At 29.3% G+C, this 20,164-nt stretch overlaps 2 protein-coding genes across 3 annotated transcripts; one reads left to right on the top strand and one right to left on the bottom strand.

Moving 5' to 3' along the window:
- Positions 1 to 3,049: 3,049 nt before the first annotated feature.
- LOC145187982 (NAD(P) transhydrogenase, mitochondrial-like) lies at positions 3,050 to 18,065 on the bottom strand. 2 transcript variants are annotated; one of them, XM_090079814.1, is made up of 15 exons: positions 17,437 to 18,065; positions 16,212 to 16,252; positions 15,151 to 15,208; positions 14,462 to 14,703; positions 13,267 to 13,735; positions 12,643 to 12,899; positions 11,343 to 11,628; positions 8,883 to 9,206; positions 8,618 to 8,806; positions 8,239 to 8,466; positions 4,832 to 5,077; positions 4,441 to 4,707; positions 3,782 to 4,021; positions 3,483 to 3,661; positions 3,050 to 3,348 (listed from the first exon to the last, which is right to left on the bottom strand). In XM_090079814.1, exons 1-15 carry the CDS (start codon positions 17,495 to 17,497, stop codon positions 3,202 to 3,204), a joined length of 3,234 nt encoding a protein of 1,077 aa, XP_089935940.1. In that variant the 5' UTR covers positions 17,498 to 18,065; the 3' UTR covers positions 3,050 to 3,201. The 2 variants fall into 2 exon arrangements, 1 of the variants encoding a protein (XP_089935940.1); XR_016450112.1 differs by having other exon boundaries at positions 3,052 to 3,348; positions 4,832 to 5,142; positions 8,190 to 8,466.
- A 101-nt stretch (positions 18,066 to 18,166) lies between these two features.
- Positions 18,167 to 19,699, top strand: LOC145183444 (high mobility group protein B3-like). Its single transcript, XM_080058802.2, has 2 exons — positions 18,167 to 18,644; positions 18,972 to 19,699. Exons 1-2 carry the CDS (start codon positions 18,310 to 18,312, stop codon positions 19,168 to 19,170), a joined length of 534 nt encoding a protein of 177 aa, XP_079914928.2. The 5' UTR covers positions 18,167 to 18,309; the 3' UTR covers positions 19,171 to 19,699.
- Positions 19,700 to 20,164: the final 465 nt, after the last annotated feature.

A 20,164-nucleotide genomic window follows, 5' to 3' on the forward strand; every position in this document is an offset into this window, starting at 1 on the left:
CTCTTTTTCTATAATTTGATGGTGTAGGGTTTGATGGGCAACATCAATGACTTGTAATCTGGTTTTAGTTTTATTCTTAAGATTATTGAAAACTTCATTTTCGATTAAATTTTCTGCACAACAAGAATTTGAGTTGTTGCTCCCAGTGGTATTTTAATACAGAAAATACTTTGAAACATTGTCGTATTTAAAGAATCGTTTTACTCGTTCATGCGACTAAAGCCTTCTAGTTTCCGTTTAAAAAGTTGTACTATGAAGTATTACTCCTTAGCAACGGCATAGCAACAAGGTAAACATGTATTGATTCTTATTGAACTGCCTTAAGCAAATATTTTCTATAGTATGTTTTTAGAAAATATTAAGTGATATTTAGCTTCTTTTTTTGCCTTAAAAATTATAAAACCAGCATTTATATATGCTGATGTCATTTTATTCCTTGTCATATTTGTAAAGTGACTTAAAAGCAAATGTTATCTATTTCAATTATTGGTGTTGAATATAGCCTGAGTATAATTATTGTTTTTTAAATCATTTAATATAGATTAAAATAGATATATTATTTCTAATTGTTCAAAATGAAAACTGATGCTTTGAGGAGAAGAAAAATTGGTGCCTCCAGAGTGTTTAAAAAAAAAGAAAAAGCACTTCTAGAAAATCAAGTTTGCCAATTTTTTCATTTCACAAAAGAAATTTTTGTGAGCAAAGAATTGCCATTAATTGAGAGAAATGCTTTAAGCATTTTACCTAACTTTACAACATCAACCAGCAATGTTATTGCCAATAATTAAGCTATTCCACAACCTCAAAGTAATAGAAATGAGTCTAGCTATGTTTTAATTGATCTTGATATTATTGTACAAGCTCTTACTTTAGTTGGAACATGCCATGAAGTCTATCAGCATGAATATAGATCATAAGAATAAAAAAGATTTAAGTTCTTTGTTGCTATTGAGTTGCACTGAGTCTTTATGGAACACGAAGTTCTTTACCAGTAAAAAAGTTTAAAGTAAAACTTCTGAAAAATCTTTTGATATAAATTTACGTTCAGTAATTGCAATGCGTGAAGTTGGAAAAGGATGTAGTGCATAAGAAAAACTGTGGTTTTTTAAATTTACCACCTCCACTTCAAAAAGAAAAGTATCAGTTTAATGCAAGCATGCCGGCTTAAATCGACTTAGCCATTAGTCCGAGAAGCGATTCTACTGTTGACCGCCGGTACTTTAAAGTACCGGATAAAATTTATGCGTTACTGATCATCTGGTGATTTACTAACCTAGAGACTGATAACTCTGCTAATTTCTTAGAAAGTGCCGAATCGCATACCAAGTTTCTAGAATGTTTTTGTACAGATCATCAAGTATTAAAAGTTTTGACTTTTTCATTTATCAACTTGTCAACTCGAATGCATTTTGTGTGTTTCCACTTGCCCCATAGGTTACATTGAATTGCTTAGTGGTTTTTAGCTACCACTTTAAGGTATATGCCACAAGGTTGTTTAATTACCATCAATAAAATGTTACAGAAAAAGGATTGTAAGAAGAAGAAGAAGAAGAACAAAAATCCAAGAAGTGCAAAAAATACCAGCTACAGAAGAAAGTATAGTATAATAAGTATATATAAGTATATTATCTAAGAATGAGAATAATATATTAATTTAATTGAATAATACTTTAAAATGATAAATAAACTCTACTATGTAAACTTCTATAAGAAAATTTGATCTTAACAAATAAAAAATCTTTTGATAAAATTATTCATACTTTTAATTTTACAACAAATTATAAAAGATTCGACTTTCATTGACTGCAGTTAAATCTTTTCTTGACTTTTAACAGCTTTTTGTTTCTTGATTTGGTTCGTTTAAACTTTTACTCTGAAAATGATATTGATTTTTACTTTTTCTTTCTTAATCATTAAGCCTAAGAACCATATTTCAGACCTTTATTACGAAAATTCAACAAAACAAGCCTTTCGAAAACTTAATTTCTTTCATGCTACATACATAGAGAAAATAGGGCATTTGAATTTACTAAAAGAAAAAGATTCCATTGCAAACAGATAACTATTGGAAGCCTATTCGTATTTACTTAAAAGATTTTTCGGTTAAAAAACCTTAGTGAAAATCTCAAAAGAGATCGGAAAAACATTACCATTGAAAATCGAAAGAAAAATTGGATTGTAAAATTAATATTCTTCTTAGCCATTATTTTGGTTTCTAATTTTGGTTAGACGACCACAACCCTGGTATCGAGATCTCAACACCTCGGATTATGTTAGAAGCTGAACTTCTATGAACTTTTTCTGCTTTTAAATGGTCAAACGTTAATTTTTTACCATTGAAACGATTTCTAAACAATCTCTTTCCAAATAGTTATTTACAGTAAAAAGATTTTAATCAACCTCTCTATACTTGAAAATAACAGCATACGAAGTTAAAATCCGCACTAACTTTAGTGTTTTCACTTAGAACCATTGAACTTAACACTCTTTTAGATATCTGAAGTGCATACGCAAACAAATAATAGCAGTTTGGATACACATTGAGTCAGACTTTTGATTTGCCTCATAAGTACGCTGAAAGCCTCCATCATCAAGCGAGGAAGCTCCATACGCAAAAAGCATATCAGGAAGACCTAAAAAAGATTAAGATTCAGAAAGAGGCTGTGATTAGTGCCAATAGGTTTCGTATTTAGTAATATTTTTGAAATTCCTTAATTTTGTTCAACCCTTTCATGCTTGAGTATGTAAGTCACCAGAAAAATTTTTGATGAGTGCTGATGCTTTATTTGACTAACCAGATCTTCGTTCACAACTCAGAAAGTCACTTTTCGACTTTGACCACGCCTTGGGGAATGTTAAGTTCTTATTAAATCGTCCAAGACATCTCGTAGGTACCAATTTCCTAACACAGGTCATTTGGCCCCTTCCGGTATGAAACCATAATGTGTGAGTTTTTACGATCGCATGCTGTATTGCTATTTTTGAATAAAGGCGATCAGAACGTTGTGCTTACCATTATTAGCCCATTTTGTGCAGTAAAAAGACTTGCTGTTTTTTTTTGTTTTTTTTTTTGTATCAAAATTTCAAAATTTATAAAGGATAAAATTCAATTATTTAGACTAAAACAAAAATATTCTGACTATCACTTTAAAAACTTTAAAAAAAAAAAAAATCCTATATGCTGATCGATTGACAAGCTTCTTAATTGTAATGCTCTTTGATTTTGGTGAGCAATGCGTCGCAAGTACTCTTTGCATCACCTAACAACATGGAAGTATTTTCTTTGTAAAAAACAGGATTGTCCACATCAGCATAACCAGTTCCCATCGTCCTCTTCATTACAATAGTCTGAAATTTTTCATAAAGAAAAAAAATTTACATCCTCTCTCCGACAATCGAAAATTTTTCCAGTGCAAGTAAAGAGACACTAAGACTCCTCCAAAAGCAAGTGTAGATGGAATGAAACATAAAAATCATCTTACCTGAGCAGCCTTCCACACTTCGAGTACCGGCATTCCTGCAATGATAGAGTTAGGATCTTCCTGAGCAGCGGAATTCACAGTGTCGTTAGCTCCAATAACTAATACTAAATCAGTCTCTGGGAAATCCTTATTCAATTCATCCATTTCCAATACAACATCGTAAGGGACACCAGCTTCAGCTAAAGATTCAAGCATTAACTTCAACAAGAAACCTCAGACTAAAGATTCAAACATTAACTTCAACAAGAAAACTCAGACTAAACCTTTAAGTTAACTATTGCACATTAATCACTACAAACCTAACAACACGTTAAGTTGACCAGGCATACGACCAGCTACTGGATGAATACCAAATCTCACGTTGATATTTTTTTCTCTCAGTATTTTCACCATTTCAGCAATAGCGTATTGAGCTTTCGCCACGGCCAAGCCATAACCGGGAACAATGATGATATTCTTTGCATTAGCAATTAATTCAACGGTTGAGTTAACGTTAATTTCAGTATGTGTTCCGGTGATTTTCATTTTTTCACCAGTACCTATAACGCCTCAAATACTCTATTAAAAAATCTAATTAATAATAATAATAATAATAATAATAATAATAATAATAATAATAATAATAATAATAATAATAATAATAATAATAATAATAATAATAATAATAATAATAATAAATAATAAAAATAATAATAATAATAATAATATTAATAATAATAAATAAATAATGATGATGATGATGATGATGATGATGATGATGATGATGATGATGATGATGATGATGATGATGATGATGATGATGATGATGATAACAAAAATAATAAGAATAAATATAGAAAACTCTATATAACCTAAGTAAGGATATGAGAAGTTTTATTTAAATTTGTTAAATTTAATGGTTCTAAAGAATCTTAAAAATGTTTTACAGTTGAGATGTTGTTTACATTATATTCTTTACCTGAAGTCAGAGTACCATAACCTCCAAATAGCACATTTGAAAGAGATCTATTCATTGCTTTACACATTATATATGAAAGAATACCACCAGAAAATCCAACCAAAGCACCAACTATAGTGAGCAAGTCATTATTCAACATAAATCCTTCAGCACAAAGTGCCCAACCACTGTAACTGTTGAGAACCGTGATTACCACTGGCATATCAGCACCACCAATAGATGCAGTCATGTGAGCACCCATAACACCAGATAGTGCACTAGCAGCTCCTAGTAGTAAGATGCTTAATCAATAACTTTAAAAATTTTTTAAATTTTATTTTGTAAATTTAAACTTTTTAATTATTTACAAAATTATTGACTTTAGAATTAAAAAGAGATAAAATATTAATACCGAGCATAGGTATGCCTATTGATGGGTCATTACTATTCATAAACAGACCAAGAGCACCAGCACTTGCAGTACCCATGGCAATGTTGTAAAAGTTTTTTCCAGGTAAATTGAGAGGGGATGATGCAAGAAGACCTTGAAGCTTAGCATATGCTGTTAAAGATCCAGTAAATGTCACACCACCAATAAAGGTTCCAGCATAGATAGATGCTTTGTGCACATTACCTGATGGGTCCACTGCAAAATGAGCTAAGAAAACGAAGTACCTATAACTTCATCAGAACATTTTATTTGACTTTTGTTCATACCATGGCCTACTATAGTGACAGGCCGAGTAAACGTACGGCTTTTAAAAAAACTGTAGGCGAGTTTTTCTTTTAATAATTTGTAATATGGCGCGATCAAGGAAAAAGACGTGTTCTTTCAATTTGATATTCAATTAATTTCAATTATATTGTATGTGTATTAAATTTGCATTCTTTTTAGATCTAAATAATTAGATTCATAAAATATGGTTTTTAAGTGTTGTGTCTCAGGATGCAGAGGTAACTACGATGTTACAAAGTCTGTGAAAGTTTTTCGCCTTCCAAATAAAAAAAATCTGGATGAACGAAAAAGATGGATAAGTGCTATACCTCGAGATAACATTCCAGATGGCCCAAATACTTTTATTTGTGAAGATCATTGGCCTAAAAACTATGAAAAAGTTTTAGTTTACGGAAAGTTAAGACCAAAATATCCACCATCTGTATTTTCTTCTGTAAACTCAAGTCAAATTCCAACTCCACAGGCACCACCAAGACCAACAAGTAAAGCATTACCATCTTTTAGAAGTATTGTGCCTGATGAAATTGAGGATTTTGTAAAAGCTGACAATATTTCATCCTTTGATGATTTGTGTGAAAAAATAATGTCTAAATCTATATCTTTTTCTTTTTCAATAATATCAAATATCTATGAAAACTGTTTACATCTTCAATCTGCTGATATATTAGACAACTTGGGTGTTCCAAAGTTTATTTTAAAGATAAAAAATGATTTATCCTTTGATAGCTACCACTGTGGTATTAAGTGCACCATAAAACCTCTTTCTTACAACCATATAAATACTATTAACTGTATTAGTTGTCTCCATGCTGCAATACACTATCTGAATTCATTACCAATTGATCACAAAAAAAGTATTATTATTGAACAGATGTTAAGTATGAACTCCTTAGTGTTTATTGGTGAAAAAAAATATTCTCCTGATATGGTTGCCAGGGCATTTGAGTATTTTTCACTGTCAAGAACACTTTATTCTCGATTACGTGATGACTATGAACTACCAAGTATATCACTGATGACAAAATTGACATCAAAAGTTAGAAATGTTGGAGATGATGATTTTTTAAAGTTGTATTTTGACAAATGTTCTATTTCTCAAAGACTGGTCATTCTACTAATTGATGAAATTTATGTTAAACCACAGTTAACATATCAAGGAGGGAACATTTTTGGTAAATCTGTTAACTCCCCAAATGAATTGGCAAAAACAGTTTTGGGTTTAATGATTTGTTCTTTGTTTGGTGGAAAACAGTTTTTGTATAAAGCATTACCAGTAACAGGTTTAGATGCTAAATTTCAGTATGATCAAACAATGCAAACGATTGAAACAATAAAAAATTGTGGTGGCTCTGTTGTTGCTATTCTTTGCGACAATAATAAAGTAAATAAAAAGTTTTTTGGAATGTTTAATCTCCGTAATACTTGGTGTACTAATGATAATATTTTTCTTCTTTATGATTTCGTTCATTTAATAAAATCTATTCGTAATAATTGGCTCACAGAAAAATGCCAAGAACTATGTTTTACTTATGAAGGTGTTTCAAGAACTGCAAAATGGTCAGATCTTAAAAAACTTTTTCAACATGAAAAAGATGCTATTGTAAAACTGTCTAAACTAAATGAAACTGCAATTTTTCCTAAACCAATCGAACGTCAAAATGTGTCAACTTGTTTAAGAGTATTTTGTGATGAGACTGTAGCTGCTTTAAAAACTCATTCATCCATAAAAAATGTTGATGACACTACAGTTTTTTTATCTATTTTTATTAAATTTTTTAAAATTGTTAACGTTAAAGGACTTTATGAAAACATTTGTACTAGAGATGAAAATCGTGCTGTTTTTTCATCAAACAATGATGAACGATTGAACTTTCTTTTAAATTTGGCTGATATGGTCGAAAAAATGGCACCTGAAATACATGGTCAAAGAATAAAAAATTTAACCAAAGATACTTCTCGTGCTTTTTCCCATACGTGTTGTGGAATGGTTGAACTAGTGAAACATTTACTAATTACAAGTCATAAGTATGTTTGTCTTGGACATTTTACTAGTGACCCTATTGAGAAAGCATTTGGAAAACTTCGCCAAGGATCAGGTGGTACCTATTTTATAAATGTTCAGCAAATATTGCAAAAAGTTGACATAAAAAAAACAAAACTTTGCTTAAATATTGGTATCATAGCTAATGATTTAGAAGTTTCATCAAGTCATTTGTGTGACAAATGTAATTATGTAATGCAAGATGATACTTTGTTAAATGTTTTTCATAATCTTCCTGTTATTGAAAGCGATTTGTCTAAAGAAATTAAAATGTCTTTGGTTTATATTGCTGGCTATGTCAGTAGAGAAGATCCTCCAGTTGAAGATACATCATTTTGTTTTGACCAATTTGGAGAATATATCAGAGAGATTAATCATGGTGGGTTAACTTTGCCTGGTGATAACATCTGCCATTGGATATTTTATTCGTACATTTTATTTCACCATCTTTACAAATGTGTCTGTCGTGTTAGCTTATCTAACAGTTTCTTGATGGTATCTGACTTTTATGGATTTACCAATGTTTCAAAAAAACATTGTAGAATCCTTGCCAATATATTTTTTAACAATTATTGCCATCTTTACTCCCCGCGATCTTCAAAGGAACCCAAAATGAAAATATTGAAACTATCTTAAACGTGATATATATAATATTGTTTTTTTTAACTAATTGTAGTTTTATTTTGAAAAGTTATGTTGTTGTTTTTTTTCATAAAGATGTTTGAGGTTTTAGTACTATAAAAAGTGAGTCTTTACTATGTTATAATGAAATGCGGTTTGCATTTAATAAACGATTTTTTTCATTTAAGAGGTTTTATTTGTTACAAAAACCTTTATTTATGATAAATTAATTACTATCTAATGAACTAATGAATCTATTTATTAAATAACCTAAAAAACGAATGCTTCCAAAAAAAAAAAAAACTTGCCTACAGTTTTTTTAAAAGCCGTACGTTTACTCGGCCTGTCACTATAGTAGGCCATGGTTCATACGCATAACAAATTTTAGTAAAGTATTTGCAAATAATGTAAACACTTGTACCTGGGTCAATAAGATAAGAACCAACTGAGGTCAGAACAGCTGCTAAGCCTACAAAACTGTGAAAGAGAGCAACTAGCTGAGGAAGATCTGTCACATTAATTCTCTTTGCAATTACTGCTCCTATAGTTCCACCTACAGCCATTGTAGCACCCATTTGGGTTAATAGATCTGCTGAAGGTGATATAACTCCAATTGTAGCTCCAAGACCCCCAGTAATACCAATTATACCTAATATAATAGTTTTGAAAAAAAATGAAATGGGTGAAATAATGAGTTTTTAAATCAAAACTAAAAATGGAAAATACACATTACTACTATCAACCTATGAAAAACAAGGCAACTGCAAGAAATGCAAAAATTTGTTTTTAAAATGCTTAACCTAATGCATTCCCAGTTCTTGCAGTGCTTTGAGTAGCCAAACCGCCCAGTGCTCCAATACAACACAAGGATGAACCAAGATAAACCATCTGATGCATATCAGAATAACCATTTGCACTTGTAGCTGCATATCCTCCAATAAGCAACACACCAGGAATAGCATACAAGTAATGATATTCTGGAGGATCATCTGAGACATTTAAAAATATATTATTACACAATGCTTACTAAAAATAAAAAAGTAAATAAATGAATGATGGACTTACCAGGTCTCTTAAACATATCTAACATCCTCTTAGTGATTATAAAACCTCCTGTGATATTAATTGAAGAAAACAATGCAGCTGTTGCAGCTAAAAATTGTGGTAGTGTCTGGGGTACCACTCCCCCTCCCATCACTAATAATCCACCAGCTGCTGTTATACCAGATATCGCATTTGTGACTGACATTAGTGGTGAATGAAGGGCAGGGGTAACTCCCCATACCACTTTGTAACCAATAACACCAGCAAGGGAAAATGTAGTCAACATTTGATTAAAAGCCATGTTAGGTGAGGCTACACCAAGGGCAAGAATAGTACCCAAGCCACCTATAAATAAGAAATTTCAAATTACATATTTCTGTATTGCCAAATATATTTTATAATAAATTAAAGCTTTGTTTATTTATTTTACTTTTGTTTATTTAACAAAAATGAAAACCAAGTTTTAAGAGAATATAAAATTTTATACAAGTTTTATGATTTCTATCTATTTTAAATCTTAAACTAGGTTCATTGTTCTTATTTTTTATTATCATCATATATCATATATCTTTATATATATCATCATTTTTATTCTTACTCTGAGATATCTTTATACTGACCACAAGGCCTACTAATTTTCACAATACAAGTCTTTTTTTTTTTTTTTGTGTTACCGTGTATGTTAACTTTGAAACTTGGGTTCATTTGAGAAAACTTACTTGCAAGCTTGCTATTAATAGAATGCACACATAATTATTACTATATAGAGCTGCAAAGTGTGTGAATACCATATCGTGTGAAAATATGATGAACGCAAACTAAAAACATAAGAATGTCAATAAAAGGTTTGTTGTTTGTTTATATAATAGAAATATCAAGTCTTTTGGCTTAAAGTTTATATGATTTTACTTTTATTCTGTGATTAGTATCTTTTTAAATTAATCTGAGACCTTTAAGAACAATGTCTTTAAAACTAATTTCTTTCCTACATGTTTTTAAGATTAAATTGTTAATTTTATTATCATTGAATATCCATTAAATTAAATCAAAATATCTACCAAATAAATTCAGGATATCATGACTTGAAAGTTTATTCAAAATTTTTTACGAAAGTTTAAAATACAAAGTTTAAAACTAAAATGATGTTATGATTAAAAATGACACATTGTTTAACAGAAAAAGATAAAATAGAAGATGATATACAAACAACTGATAGAATCTCAATTAATACAATTACCAAGTGTGAAGCAATTCATGATTATGTCAAAAATAAAAACTACAAAATGCAAACAAGTACATCAACTGTACTAAAGGTGGTTAAGTGTTTTGAAGAAAAGTAAGCTAAAACAAAATTCTGTTTTGGCAGAAAAATTTACAAATTGCACATCAAAACTTTTTTACCCTAAGATAACATACCTCAATTCATGATGGAGCTAGTGTTATGGTATTTATTTAAAACTAAGTTTAGTGTTACCTTAAGTTTTCAATTTTTAATTCTTAACTTATTGTTCTACATTAAATTAATAAAAAAAACAAAAACATTTGTTTAAAATATGATCTTTTGCTGAACTATTCAGTTTTATCACTTTATTATGCAAGCTGGAGAATTCAACTTACTGGCACTAAGAGAAGCTGTTGACAACCAATAGATATATTTCCAATATATTATCACATTGACCACTATGTCGGCCACAGGTGGTCAACACAACATACCTAACTTTAGCTTGTCATTCTGCCCATCAACCACCGGTGGCTGACACATCAAAAAACACAATGAATCACCTTGAAAATATCTTAAAACAAATCAAATAATTGTATTTTAACCGATTATATTAAATTAAACCTAAAAATGTGAAAACAATTTTTGGACATTTTACAAAAATCCTATTAGCGGTCAACACGTTAAGTTGATCTCAGATCATGAGTTATCTTTGAAAACAATTTTTGGGCAAGCAGAGCAGATGCTTTTCTTTTAAAGTTGGATGTTGATTAAGTTAAACAATTTTTGCGAGGTTAGAATTATTTTGTTCTATCTCCATTTTTAAACGTTGGAAGAAAGTTTTTGATTTTTTCTAAAAGTAAAAATTGTTTTAAGTTTTAGCTTTTATTTTTAAAGAAATAATAACTTATGCTTTAAATAATTTATGTTTAAGCAAATTATTTAGAAAAAAATTTATAAAATAATGCGTATTTTAAAAGTTATTTTTTACTAACTAAAATTAATAACTCATTTTCTCCTAACTTTTAAAATTGGAGATAGAACAAAATAATTCTAACCTCACATTTTGTTTTAACCAGTTGGGAATGCACTTGAACATTAAACAGTTTAATAACCAGGTTCTGAAAAACCTTTTTATATTTGCAACAACTATTAACAACAATTATAACCTTTTTAACTTATAACCAAATCTGACAAGTTCATTTTAATTAACAAATTATTCTTTAAACTAGCTTCAAATATTAAATGTAATAGTCCATTACCTGTAACCAATCCGGTTTCTTGCACTGAGGACTGCCATGGTGATTTAACTGGAGCAGTTATTTTGACTTTTTCTTTCTTCACCTGTGGTGGTTGCACAATTACTGGAGGGGGCCACATTAGTTCACCATTTTTATGAATTAAAGAACCTCGTATAACTTCATCTTCCAGATTTAGATTGTAATGACCTTTCTCACCAGCTGATAAAAGTAATTTAGAGATATTATTCGCATACAATGAACTGGACTGTGTAGGGAGGCGACTTGGGAGATCAGTATATCCAATAATCTGAAAAATTAAATGCCAACTTAACTGTCATCCAAAAAAATTCTAAATAATTTACAGCTTCAAAATCATAATCAGTTCACCAAGTCAATTTAATCAAGTATCTTAGATCTTTTCAAAACAACTAAGATTTTAACAGATAATAGAACTTCAGGACAAAAAGTAACCAAAAAGTTATTATAACTACATTTTTTTTTGGAAATAACTATACAAATATCTCAAAATTACAGGCAATTTACTAAACTATATAAAAGCAATTTTAAGACCTATTTTTCAGAACTATTTTAGAGTAAATTACAGGTCTATTTTCATTTAATGTGTAAACAGTATATATTATAAAAAAACTCCTTTAAAAGTAAAAACAGAAACACAAAAAAATTGTAAGTACAATATATACAAGTGAAAGTTTCATTTTAGTTCTTATAGTAAACCATTTTAAAATGTAAATCAAAGCCTTTGTTTAAAGCTTGAGATATTTACTTTGGAAACTAAAAAGTCCATATGCTAAGATATGTTTAAGTGCAGGAGGAGATCAATTTTAAAAGCAATTCTTCTGAAACTGTAACCAAGATGTACATAATTATAAAACAAGCACAATTATCTATTCTCTAAAAACAACAACAACAACAACAAAAAAAAAAAAAAAAAAAAAAAAAAAAAAAAAAACAAATCTAATTCGATTCTTTAAAAAAATACTCCGTTAAACACCTAATTTTATAATCATATACTAAATTTCATATCATACTAAAATTTAGTTAATAAAACTCTCTATTTGTATATAAAATTGATTAAAGTACAAACTTTTTATGGGGTTTTAAAGAATTGTTTGAAGTTTTAATTTTAAAATGAGTTTTGCATGCTGAATATACAGAACAAAGGAGAAATTGATGATTGCAGGTATAAGGGAAGCTGCTATTGTAATAGATTAAGATTTAAAAAATATACATTTTATTACAATGCATAACATGATAAACTAATCAGTAAACATTACTAAGTACAAAAACAAATATGCAATACCTGAATACCATTATAATTATAGCTTTCACCAGGACGGGTCAGTTCACAATTACCTCCTCCTTCAGCTGCTAAATCAACAATAACAGACCCCTGTTTCATACTATCAACCATGCTTTTAGTAATTAACTTTGGTGATTTCTTTCCTGGGATTGCAGCAGTGGTTATTATTATATCAACTTCCTTTGCTTGCTTTGCAAACAGCTCCATCTCAGCTTTGATAAATTCAGGTGACATTTCCTTTGCATATCCACCAATCCCTAAAAATTGTTAATGATCATTTTGTGCAAATAAAAATTGAATACTTTTATTCAAAAATGTAGGTTTTCAATTCTAATTGCACTTCTACTATGATCAAATTGTAAATTTTATCAATGAATAAAAAAGAAAACCTTTTTAAAGTAAGCTTTTTGGTGTATCAATGAATATACGCATGATAACTATATTATATTTGTATTAACTAAAATATTTTCATGATTAGCTAAATACTTCCTGAAAAATTAAAAAACAAAATATTACTTGTGTGAAAATTTGGACTGTGTCATTAAGCAAAAACCAAGTTTGAAAAAACATTGAAATTTTTGGAAAAAATTGTAAGATACAGATATCTTAAGATAAAAAACTAACCATCTCCAGATTCCTTTATTTTTACTTCCAAGAACTCAGCTCCCAATGACTGTACTTGTTCACGCACTGCCTCTCTTGTATCAAAAGCACGGACAACAGCTCCAAGATTCTTTGCAGTTTGAACTGCTGCCAAACCTGCTACTCCACCACCAATAACAAGCACTTTACAAGGAGGAACTTTACCTGCAGCAGTAATCTGACCTGCAAAAAATCTACCAAAGTCATTTGCAGCCATAAGTACTGCCTTATAACCAGAAATATTTGCCATAGAACTTAGTGCATCAAAAACCTGAGCACGTGAGATACGTGGAACGCAGTCCATAGCTAGCACAGTAAGTTTTTGTTGACCTAACTTGCTCACAAGTTCCTTATTTACACTTGGATGAATAAAACTGTAAAGATTAGTGCCTGGTTTCATCAGTTCACTTTCATGAACTCCAAGTACTGAGTTTGTAATAGGAGGACGTACCTAAAAAAAAAAAAAAAAGAAAATGTTACAGATTAATCAAGAAAAAAAAGTTTTGCCACATTTTGTTGTTGTCCAACAATACCAATTTGAACAGTTTGGATCTGACTGACCTTCAATAAAACACTAATCATGGTTAATTTAACTACAGCAATTGTAAACATAACAATTTGCCCTACAATTATAGCAGTCCTAACTACAGTGATCTATAATCAACTGTGCTATTTACTCATGTATAGGTTGTTGCTGCCATTAAACAATTGAAGTTGTAGTATTTGCAACGTTAATTTCAACTGAAAAGGATGTAATTATATTATATGCAAAAGCAGTTAGTATAAATTCCATAATTGCAACTGAAAAGTTGGTAAAACTTTGATTGCTAATGAAGTAATGATAGCTGTTGTAGTGATCCTTACTGTGATGATTAAGAAGCTTACAACCGCTGTAACCAAAAATTTAATAATTAAAAAATCCTCAAGGATGGTCTAACAAGCATTCCCTATTTCTTAAAAATGCACATAACCACCATCAGCCCTAATGTAGTTATTAAAAACATCCATGGTTTCAATTAGCTTGAATGTATCTATTGTAGTTATAATTTCTATTAAAATAACTTAACTGAAGCTTTTTTACAATTAATAAAATAGTAATTATTATTGCCAAACTCAGTTCATTACTGAAAAAATTCAAATTAAATTTTAGTATTTTCAAACTTAAGATAAATAGAACCTTTAAAACAATGTCGGAAGCAAATGCTTCTTTTGTAGAGACAATTTTGGCACCAGCACTTTCATAATCTTTATCAAGAAACATGGCTGACTCTCCAGCTCCTTTTTCTACAACAACATTAAAACCTTTACTTGTTAAAACAGAGCATGCTTGAGGAGTTAGTGCAACTCTTCTTTCATTTGTAAATATTTCTTTTGGCACTCCAACAGTGAGTTTATTATATGGCACACCAGAAACAGCTTCTAAAAACAAAGTCTAGTAACTATGCACAACATAATTACAACAGTATACCTGGAATAAAAATGGAACCTTTATTCCCATTCTAAACAGAAATCATCATTTAACTGTTACTGAAGTTTAAAAATAACTAGCAATATTAAATCATTGTGTAAATACTGTTTGGTTTCTGATCTTTGTTAAGTCTTTTTTTAATTTTAGGGTGTGTTAATGCCTGTTTAGTGCATGTTTATTGTTTATAACAGCATTTAATGTTAATAGTATTTTGTAATTTGTAGGAGTTTTATGTTATATGTAAAAGTATTATGAACCCTTAGTTTAAATAAAAGAAAAAGAAAGAAAAAAAATAACTAAGTGTAAAAGTTAATATTTTGAGGCAAAAAAGAATATTTAAATGTTTGAAATTCTACTTAAAAGCAGAAGGAAATTAAAATTATTAAAAAATATTTTACCTTTCTTTTCTGTGGTCAAATAGCGCAATGTGTTAACAGAACTTCGCCAATGTAGCTTCTAAATAAATGATCAGAATCAAAAAAACTTCATCTTTTAGAGTGCAAATATTGCCTTAAAAGTGTCAAAATTTGGATTGGAAATCCAAAACTTTTTGACTTTTGAAATGCAATCAGCTGCTTTTAAGTAATTGTGAATATTTATACTGCACGCTATCTTTAATTCTAGAAAAGAACTATCAAAATGGGTTCTACTTTGTGCCCCTATTAGTAATAAAAGTGTTCACTTGAGCTAAGTAATCAAAAAAACCTGAAGTACTAAATTGGGTTTTTTAAACACCAAGCTTTCTAGTATTCCGCATTGTTATTACTGGCTATGCAGTAAAAAAAACTATTCAAAAAATTCTTCATTCCAAAATAACCTCCCTAAAATTGTTTATGTTCTCTATTGATCATACTTTTAACAAATGTTAATTAAAATCCTTATCTAGAGGTGGACCCTAAATGGCCATGCTAAAATTTGCTTCATATAAAGTAAATATTTTAACATTAAATCATAATTTTAAAAATACATTTGCTTATTAATGCAGATAATGTGAGCATTTAAATAACATCATGTTCATATTTAATTGCAATAGGTTTAAGATAAAGAAATCAGATATTTTAAGTTAAAAATGATTTTGCTGTTTAATAAGTTTAAGTACAGATTAAACTTAACAAATTTTTGTTAATCAAAATTTTGCAACTAGTGCAACATAAGCAATTATTAAAAGAATATTGCCTGTTTCTTTTTAGTGTGGTTTAAGATATCGTCATTTCAACATGCTATATAAAACATGATGTTTAAAAAGATATAGAAAACTAGGTTAATATTTAGAAAAGATAAGTTAACATTTAGATTTGTAAAAGAATTTAAGTGTTTTCTGAGTCAGAAACATTTCACTACCTGCTAATTTTCTTTTTTTTTTTTAATTAAAGGAATGAATAACTTTTGAAATTTTAGGCTCTGATCAGTTAAGATGCTTCAGGAGCTATTAGGAGTCATATATTTGAACATTACTTACTTGAATATGATCTCTCAATTGAAAATTTCGAGTTAATAAACCTAAAAAAAAAAAAAAAAAAAAGTTTGTGAACAATTAAACATTTGTGTAAAGGTCTTAAAATAGTTATTGTTAATTGACCATAGAATATAAACAAGGAAAGAAATCAGTGAAAAAGGAACAAACTTATCAGTATTTGATTCTCCTTCTTTCCAAAGGTTTAATTACTTTGTTTTTACATTCACAAAAAGGCTTTTTTGCATACTATTTTTGAACTTCTATTTTTGAAAATATAAAATTTTCTTTTCACCTACATGGTACTTCTGGTTACATTCTCTTATCAGGATTGACTCCTAAACAAATGCTTATGAGTCCTAATTTCATCCCCACAAGGCTCTTAACTCTGCCCTGGGAATGGAATTAAGGTAAAGTTTTACACTGGTGCTTTAACATCAAGTTTAGGCACCAGTGTAAGTTGATCATAAGTTTTTTACATCAAGTTTTTAGTAGCTGTTGATTTTCTTGTTATATTATTAGGAACCCTTACAAAACATACAAAAAATAGTTTACATGGTTAATAAAAGTAATAACAACAATTTTATCTGGTTTTAAAATATAATACTCATTTTTTAAAAATATACTATCTTAGCAGTGTAAGCTTACCCAAAAAAACTACAATCTATAGGCTGGGAAACTGGTTTTATCAGAAGTTAATCATGTCAAATAAATAACTTATATACTATGTATGTAGCCAAGAAAAGAAAAAAGTTTAAAACTGGAAATCTATAAACAAAACATTTCACAAACATTACTCATATGAACTTTAAAACTAATTAAACGACAAATCAAACAACAGTAAAGTATAGTGAAGAGTTTTTAAAATATTTTGGTGCATATAAAATACTTAATTACTCTGCATATTTAATTGACCCAAAACAGTTTTTGAAAAGTATTAACAATCAATAAGTGTTCATGTTGGTTTTTCCAACAATATCTTAACATATGCCACTTAAATATACTTTCAGTTTTAGAAACTGGGTTCAAACATCCAAACTTCATTTAATTTGTAACAACTAATGCCATTTGTTTTTAGATTGGGTTTTATAACTTATAATAGCTATCAAAATAACTTTTGTAAACATGTTTTAATCCTTAAAAAAATCATTTGTTTCATTATTTGTTTTAAGAGAAAGCACCAACTTTACTTTTTTTTTATTATCAAAAACAAATTTGAAATACAATATACCATTAGATGATGAAAGGTTACATCTTCGTGAAAATAATGCACCAAGTTGGAGAAGGCTCATTATTGCTTTTGTACACACAGCTCTTTAAGTTTTTGGTCTGTTATTAGGACTGAAATAATAACTAACTGATGTTATTATGTTATAGAGAAAACAGACTGATGCCTGCATCCATAAATGCATAAATGAATACATAAAGTATAGACATTTAATTTTAGCTTTTAAAAAAGACTTAAAATATTTTTACTGTGAATTATGCATCCATCTAACTAATCACTAGTCCAATTGCAAAAAAAAAAGCAGAAATTAAAGGAAAGTCAAAATTTACACAAAAATTCTGATCAATCAATCAAATATACGCCAGAATTAAAAAAAAATCATGATTACTGAACAAAAAATCTACGAACTAAATTTGGTCAGATGCCATCATGTCAAAGAACATAGCTTGATTGTTCAGCTCAAAATCCAAGTTGGTGCTGTTTTCTTACTAACATTAATAATATATATTTGATAACCATCCCTACAACTTTATGCTTTTTTTGTTTTTCAAGAATTAAAATACAAAATAGTAATATTAAGTTCCAGATTATTGAGAAGCTAAAATAGTATTAAATAGGAACAGGACTTTTGCGCCGATTTCGAGACAATCGTTTCATTTTGGAGAATTGGAAGAGGATTTTAGAACTTTGTCTTACTTGCTGGTTCATACCACGTGATCTCTCATTGAGCTTTCTTTGAATTGATTGGTCTCTTCTTTGGCAATCGTGCAAGCGCCAAAGCATTCACTCACAGAAGTTTCACGCACTACAAAAGATCGCCTGAGGACGTATTTTTAAGTTCTGCTCTTGTTAAGAAAGCAAAAAAAAGAATCTAAAATGCCTAAATCAAGAAAAGATCCTAATAAACCAAAAGGTGCGAAAACTTCTTTCATTATATTTGGAGAAAAAACGCGAGCAGAACGTCTAGAGAAAGGAGAATCTATACCTACACAAACGGAATTTGCAAAAGAATTGGGCAATCTTTGGAAAGACATGAGTAAAGAAGAAAAAAAACCTTACCTAGATCTAGCTGCTGAAGATAAAAAGCGTTATCAAAAGGAAATGGAGGGATATAATCCTCCCAGTGATAGTGAATCAGATGATGAAGAAAAAGAACCAAAGAAAAAAAAGAAAAGAGCCAAGAAAGATCCTAATGCCCCCAAAAGAAATGTGTATGTATTTTTTACATATTTTTTTTTCACATTCTTCTTAAATTGTTCTGCTCTTAAAATATTTTAACTATTTTATAACAAAATATTTGTTAAAGTGTTATCTTTTTTAACAGAATTGAAGAAGCAGAAAAAGCACAAGAATATTTTTTCTGTTATTGACTTTTTTTTTTTTTGTTAGCTAAAGCTTCATAGTTTCCATAGTGGCTTTTACATTAAAATGTTTTTATTCTGACTTTTAAAAGTTAGTAGTCATAAAGATTTAAAAATTCAACAAGTTATACTTTTAAGGAATTCACATATCTATAAATTGCAAATATTTATTTACAGGTCTGCGTATTTCCACTTTGCTTCTGCTATCAGACCAAAACTAAAAGCTGATAATCCAACTCTTGGTGTAACAGAACTTGCTAAGATGATTGGAGAAAGATGGCAAAAATTATCAGATTCAGACAAGAAACCATATGAAAATTTAGCTGCTAAAGATAGAGATAGGTACCAAAGAGAACTCTCTGACTATAACTCATAAAAAATCTCATTTAGTGTTGGATTACAAAGTGTATATAAGACTACCCTTTGTGCAAAACTATTATGATGAACAGTTTATAATAAACTGTTATACTATAAACTGTTACCATGTTCAATTTTGTTACCTGTCAGCAATATTGATTGTTATTCTATATTAATGTTGTCACTGTTTTATGTTTTTGAATGTAAAATACTAGGCAGCTTTTTATATATATAAAAAAAAAAACGCAGAGAAATATTTTTGAAGTCCATAGAAATGTTACTAACAATTCAAAGTTGTCACCAACAAAAGCATTAGGTATTTATCTTAGTTCCAAATTATTATCTGAATGAGCCAGTAAAAGTTTCATTTTTGTTCTCTCTAAAATAGTGATAATCGCAGTTTTGTTGTGGATTTATAATATTGTTTTATTGTGAAAAGTGGAATCTTATATTTATTTATAAGTTTGTATATAAATGACCATCTAACGGTTTGAGTGGTTCTGTATCATTCGTGTTTGATAAATGAGAGATTTTAAATAAGTTTAAAATGTTGTTTTTGTTTTAAATCTTGTAATTTCCAATGCTTCACTTGTCAGATGCTTATTATGCATAGAGTTGTGCAGAGTTTCTAGTTTTTAAGGTGCCTTAACCTTGGAGTTCTTTCACTTCTCAGTTTTCCCATTTTAGGTTAGATTTATAATTTTACTATAAATCTAACAGTTAGTTAAAGTAGTTAATAAAAAGTTGAATATACAAAATTTGCAAGTGTTGCAATAATTTTTGGGTGGATACTCGTTAATTAGTTCCTCCAATCAAGTACAGGAACTACCAGTCCTATTTAAAATTCTCTTAAGTCAAGTTAATTTTAGATTCATAGTTAGAAGCTCATGTTAAATTAAAAGAATAAGGGTTTAGAATTTTTTTCCTTACTTAAGTGGTGGTGGACTGCGTCTCTTCAGATCACATCTCAATTCTGAAAATTGAACCTTTTTTGAGCTGAGCCTTGACTGGAA

The sequence above is a fragment of the Hydra viridissima genome, unplaced genomic scaffold (genome assembly GCF_058129835.1).
Source record: "Hydra viridissima isolate aposymbiotic clone 2 unplaced genomic scaffold, HvirCarnegie_v1 scaffold_2, whole genome shotgun sequence".
Classification (NCBI taxonomy): Eukaryota; Metazoa; Cnidaria; class Hydrozoa; order Anthoathecata; family Hydridae; genus Hydra; species Hydra viridissima.

Coding starts and splice junctions, on each gene's coding strand:
- LOC145183444 (XM_080058802.2), top strand. CDS start 18,310: ATGCCTAAATCAAGAAAAGATCCTAATAAACCAAAAGGTGCGAAAACT. Junction 18,645..18,971: donor AATGCCCCCAAAAGAAATGT/GTATGTATTTTT, acceptor ATTTATTTACAG/GTCTGCGTATTTCCACTTTG.
- LOC145187982 (XM_090079814.1), bottom strand. CDS start 17,497: ATGAGCCTTCTCCAACTTGGTGCATTATTTTCACGAAGATGTAACCTT. Junction 15,209..16,211: donor AATTGAGAGATCATATTCAA/GTAAGTAATGTT, acceptor TCATTTATTTAG/AAGCTACATTGGCGAAGTTC. Junction 14,704..15,150: donor TTTGACCACAGAAAAGAAAG/GTAAAATATTTT, acceptor CTTTGTTTTTAG/AAGCTGTTTCTGGTGTGCCA.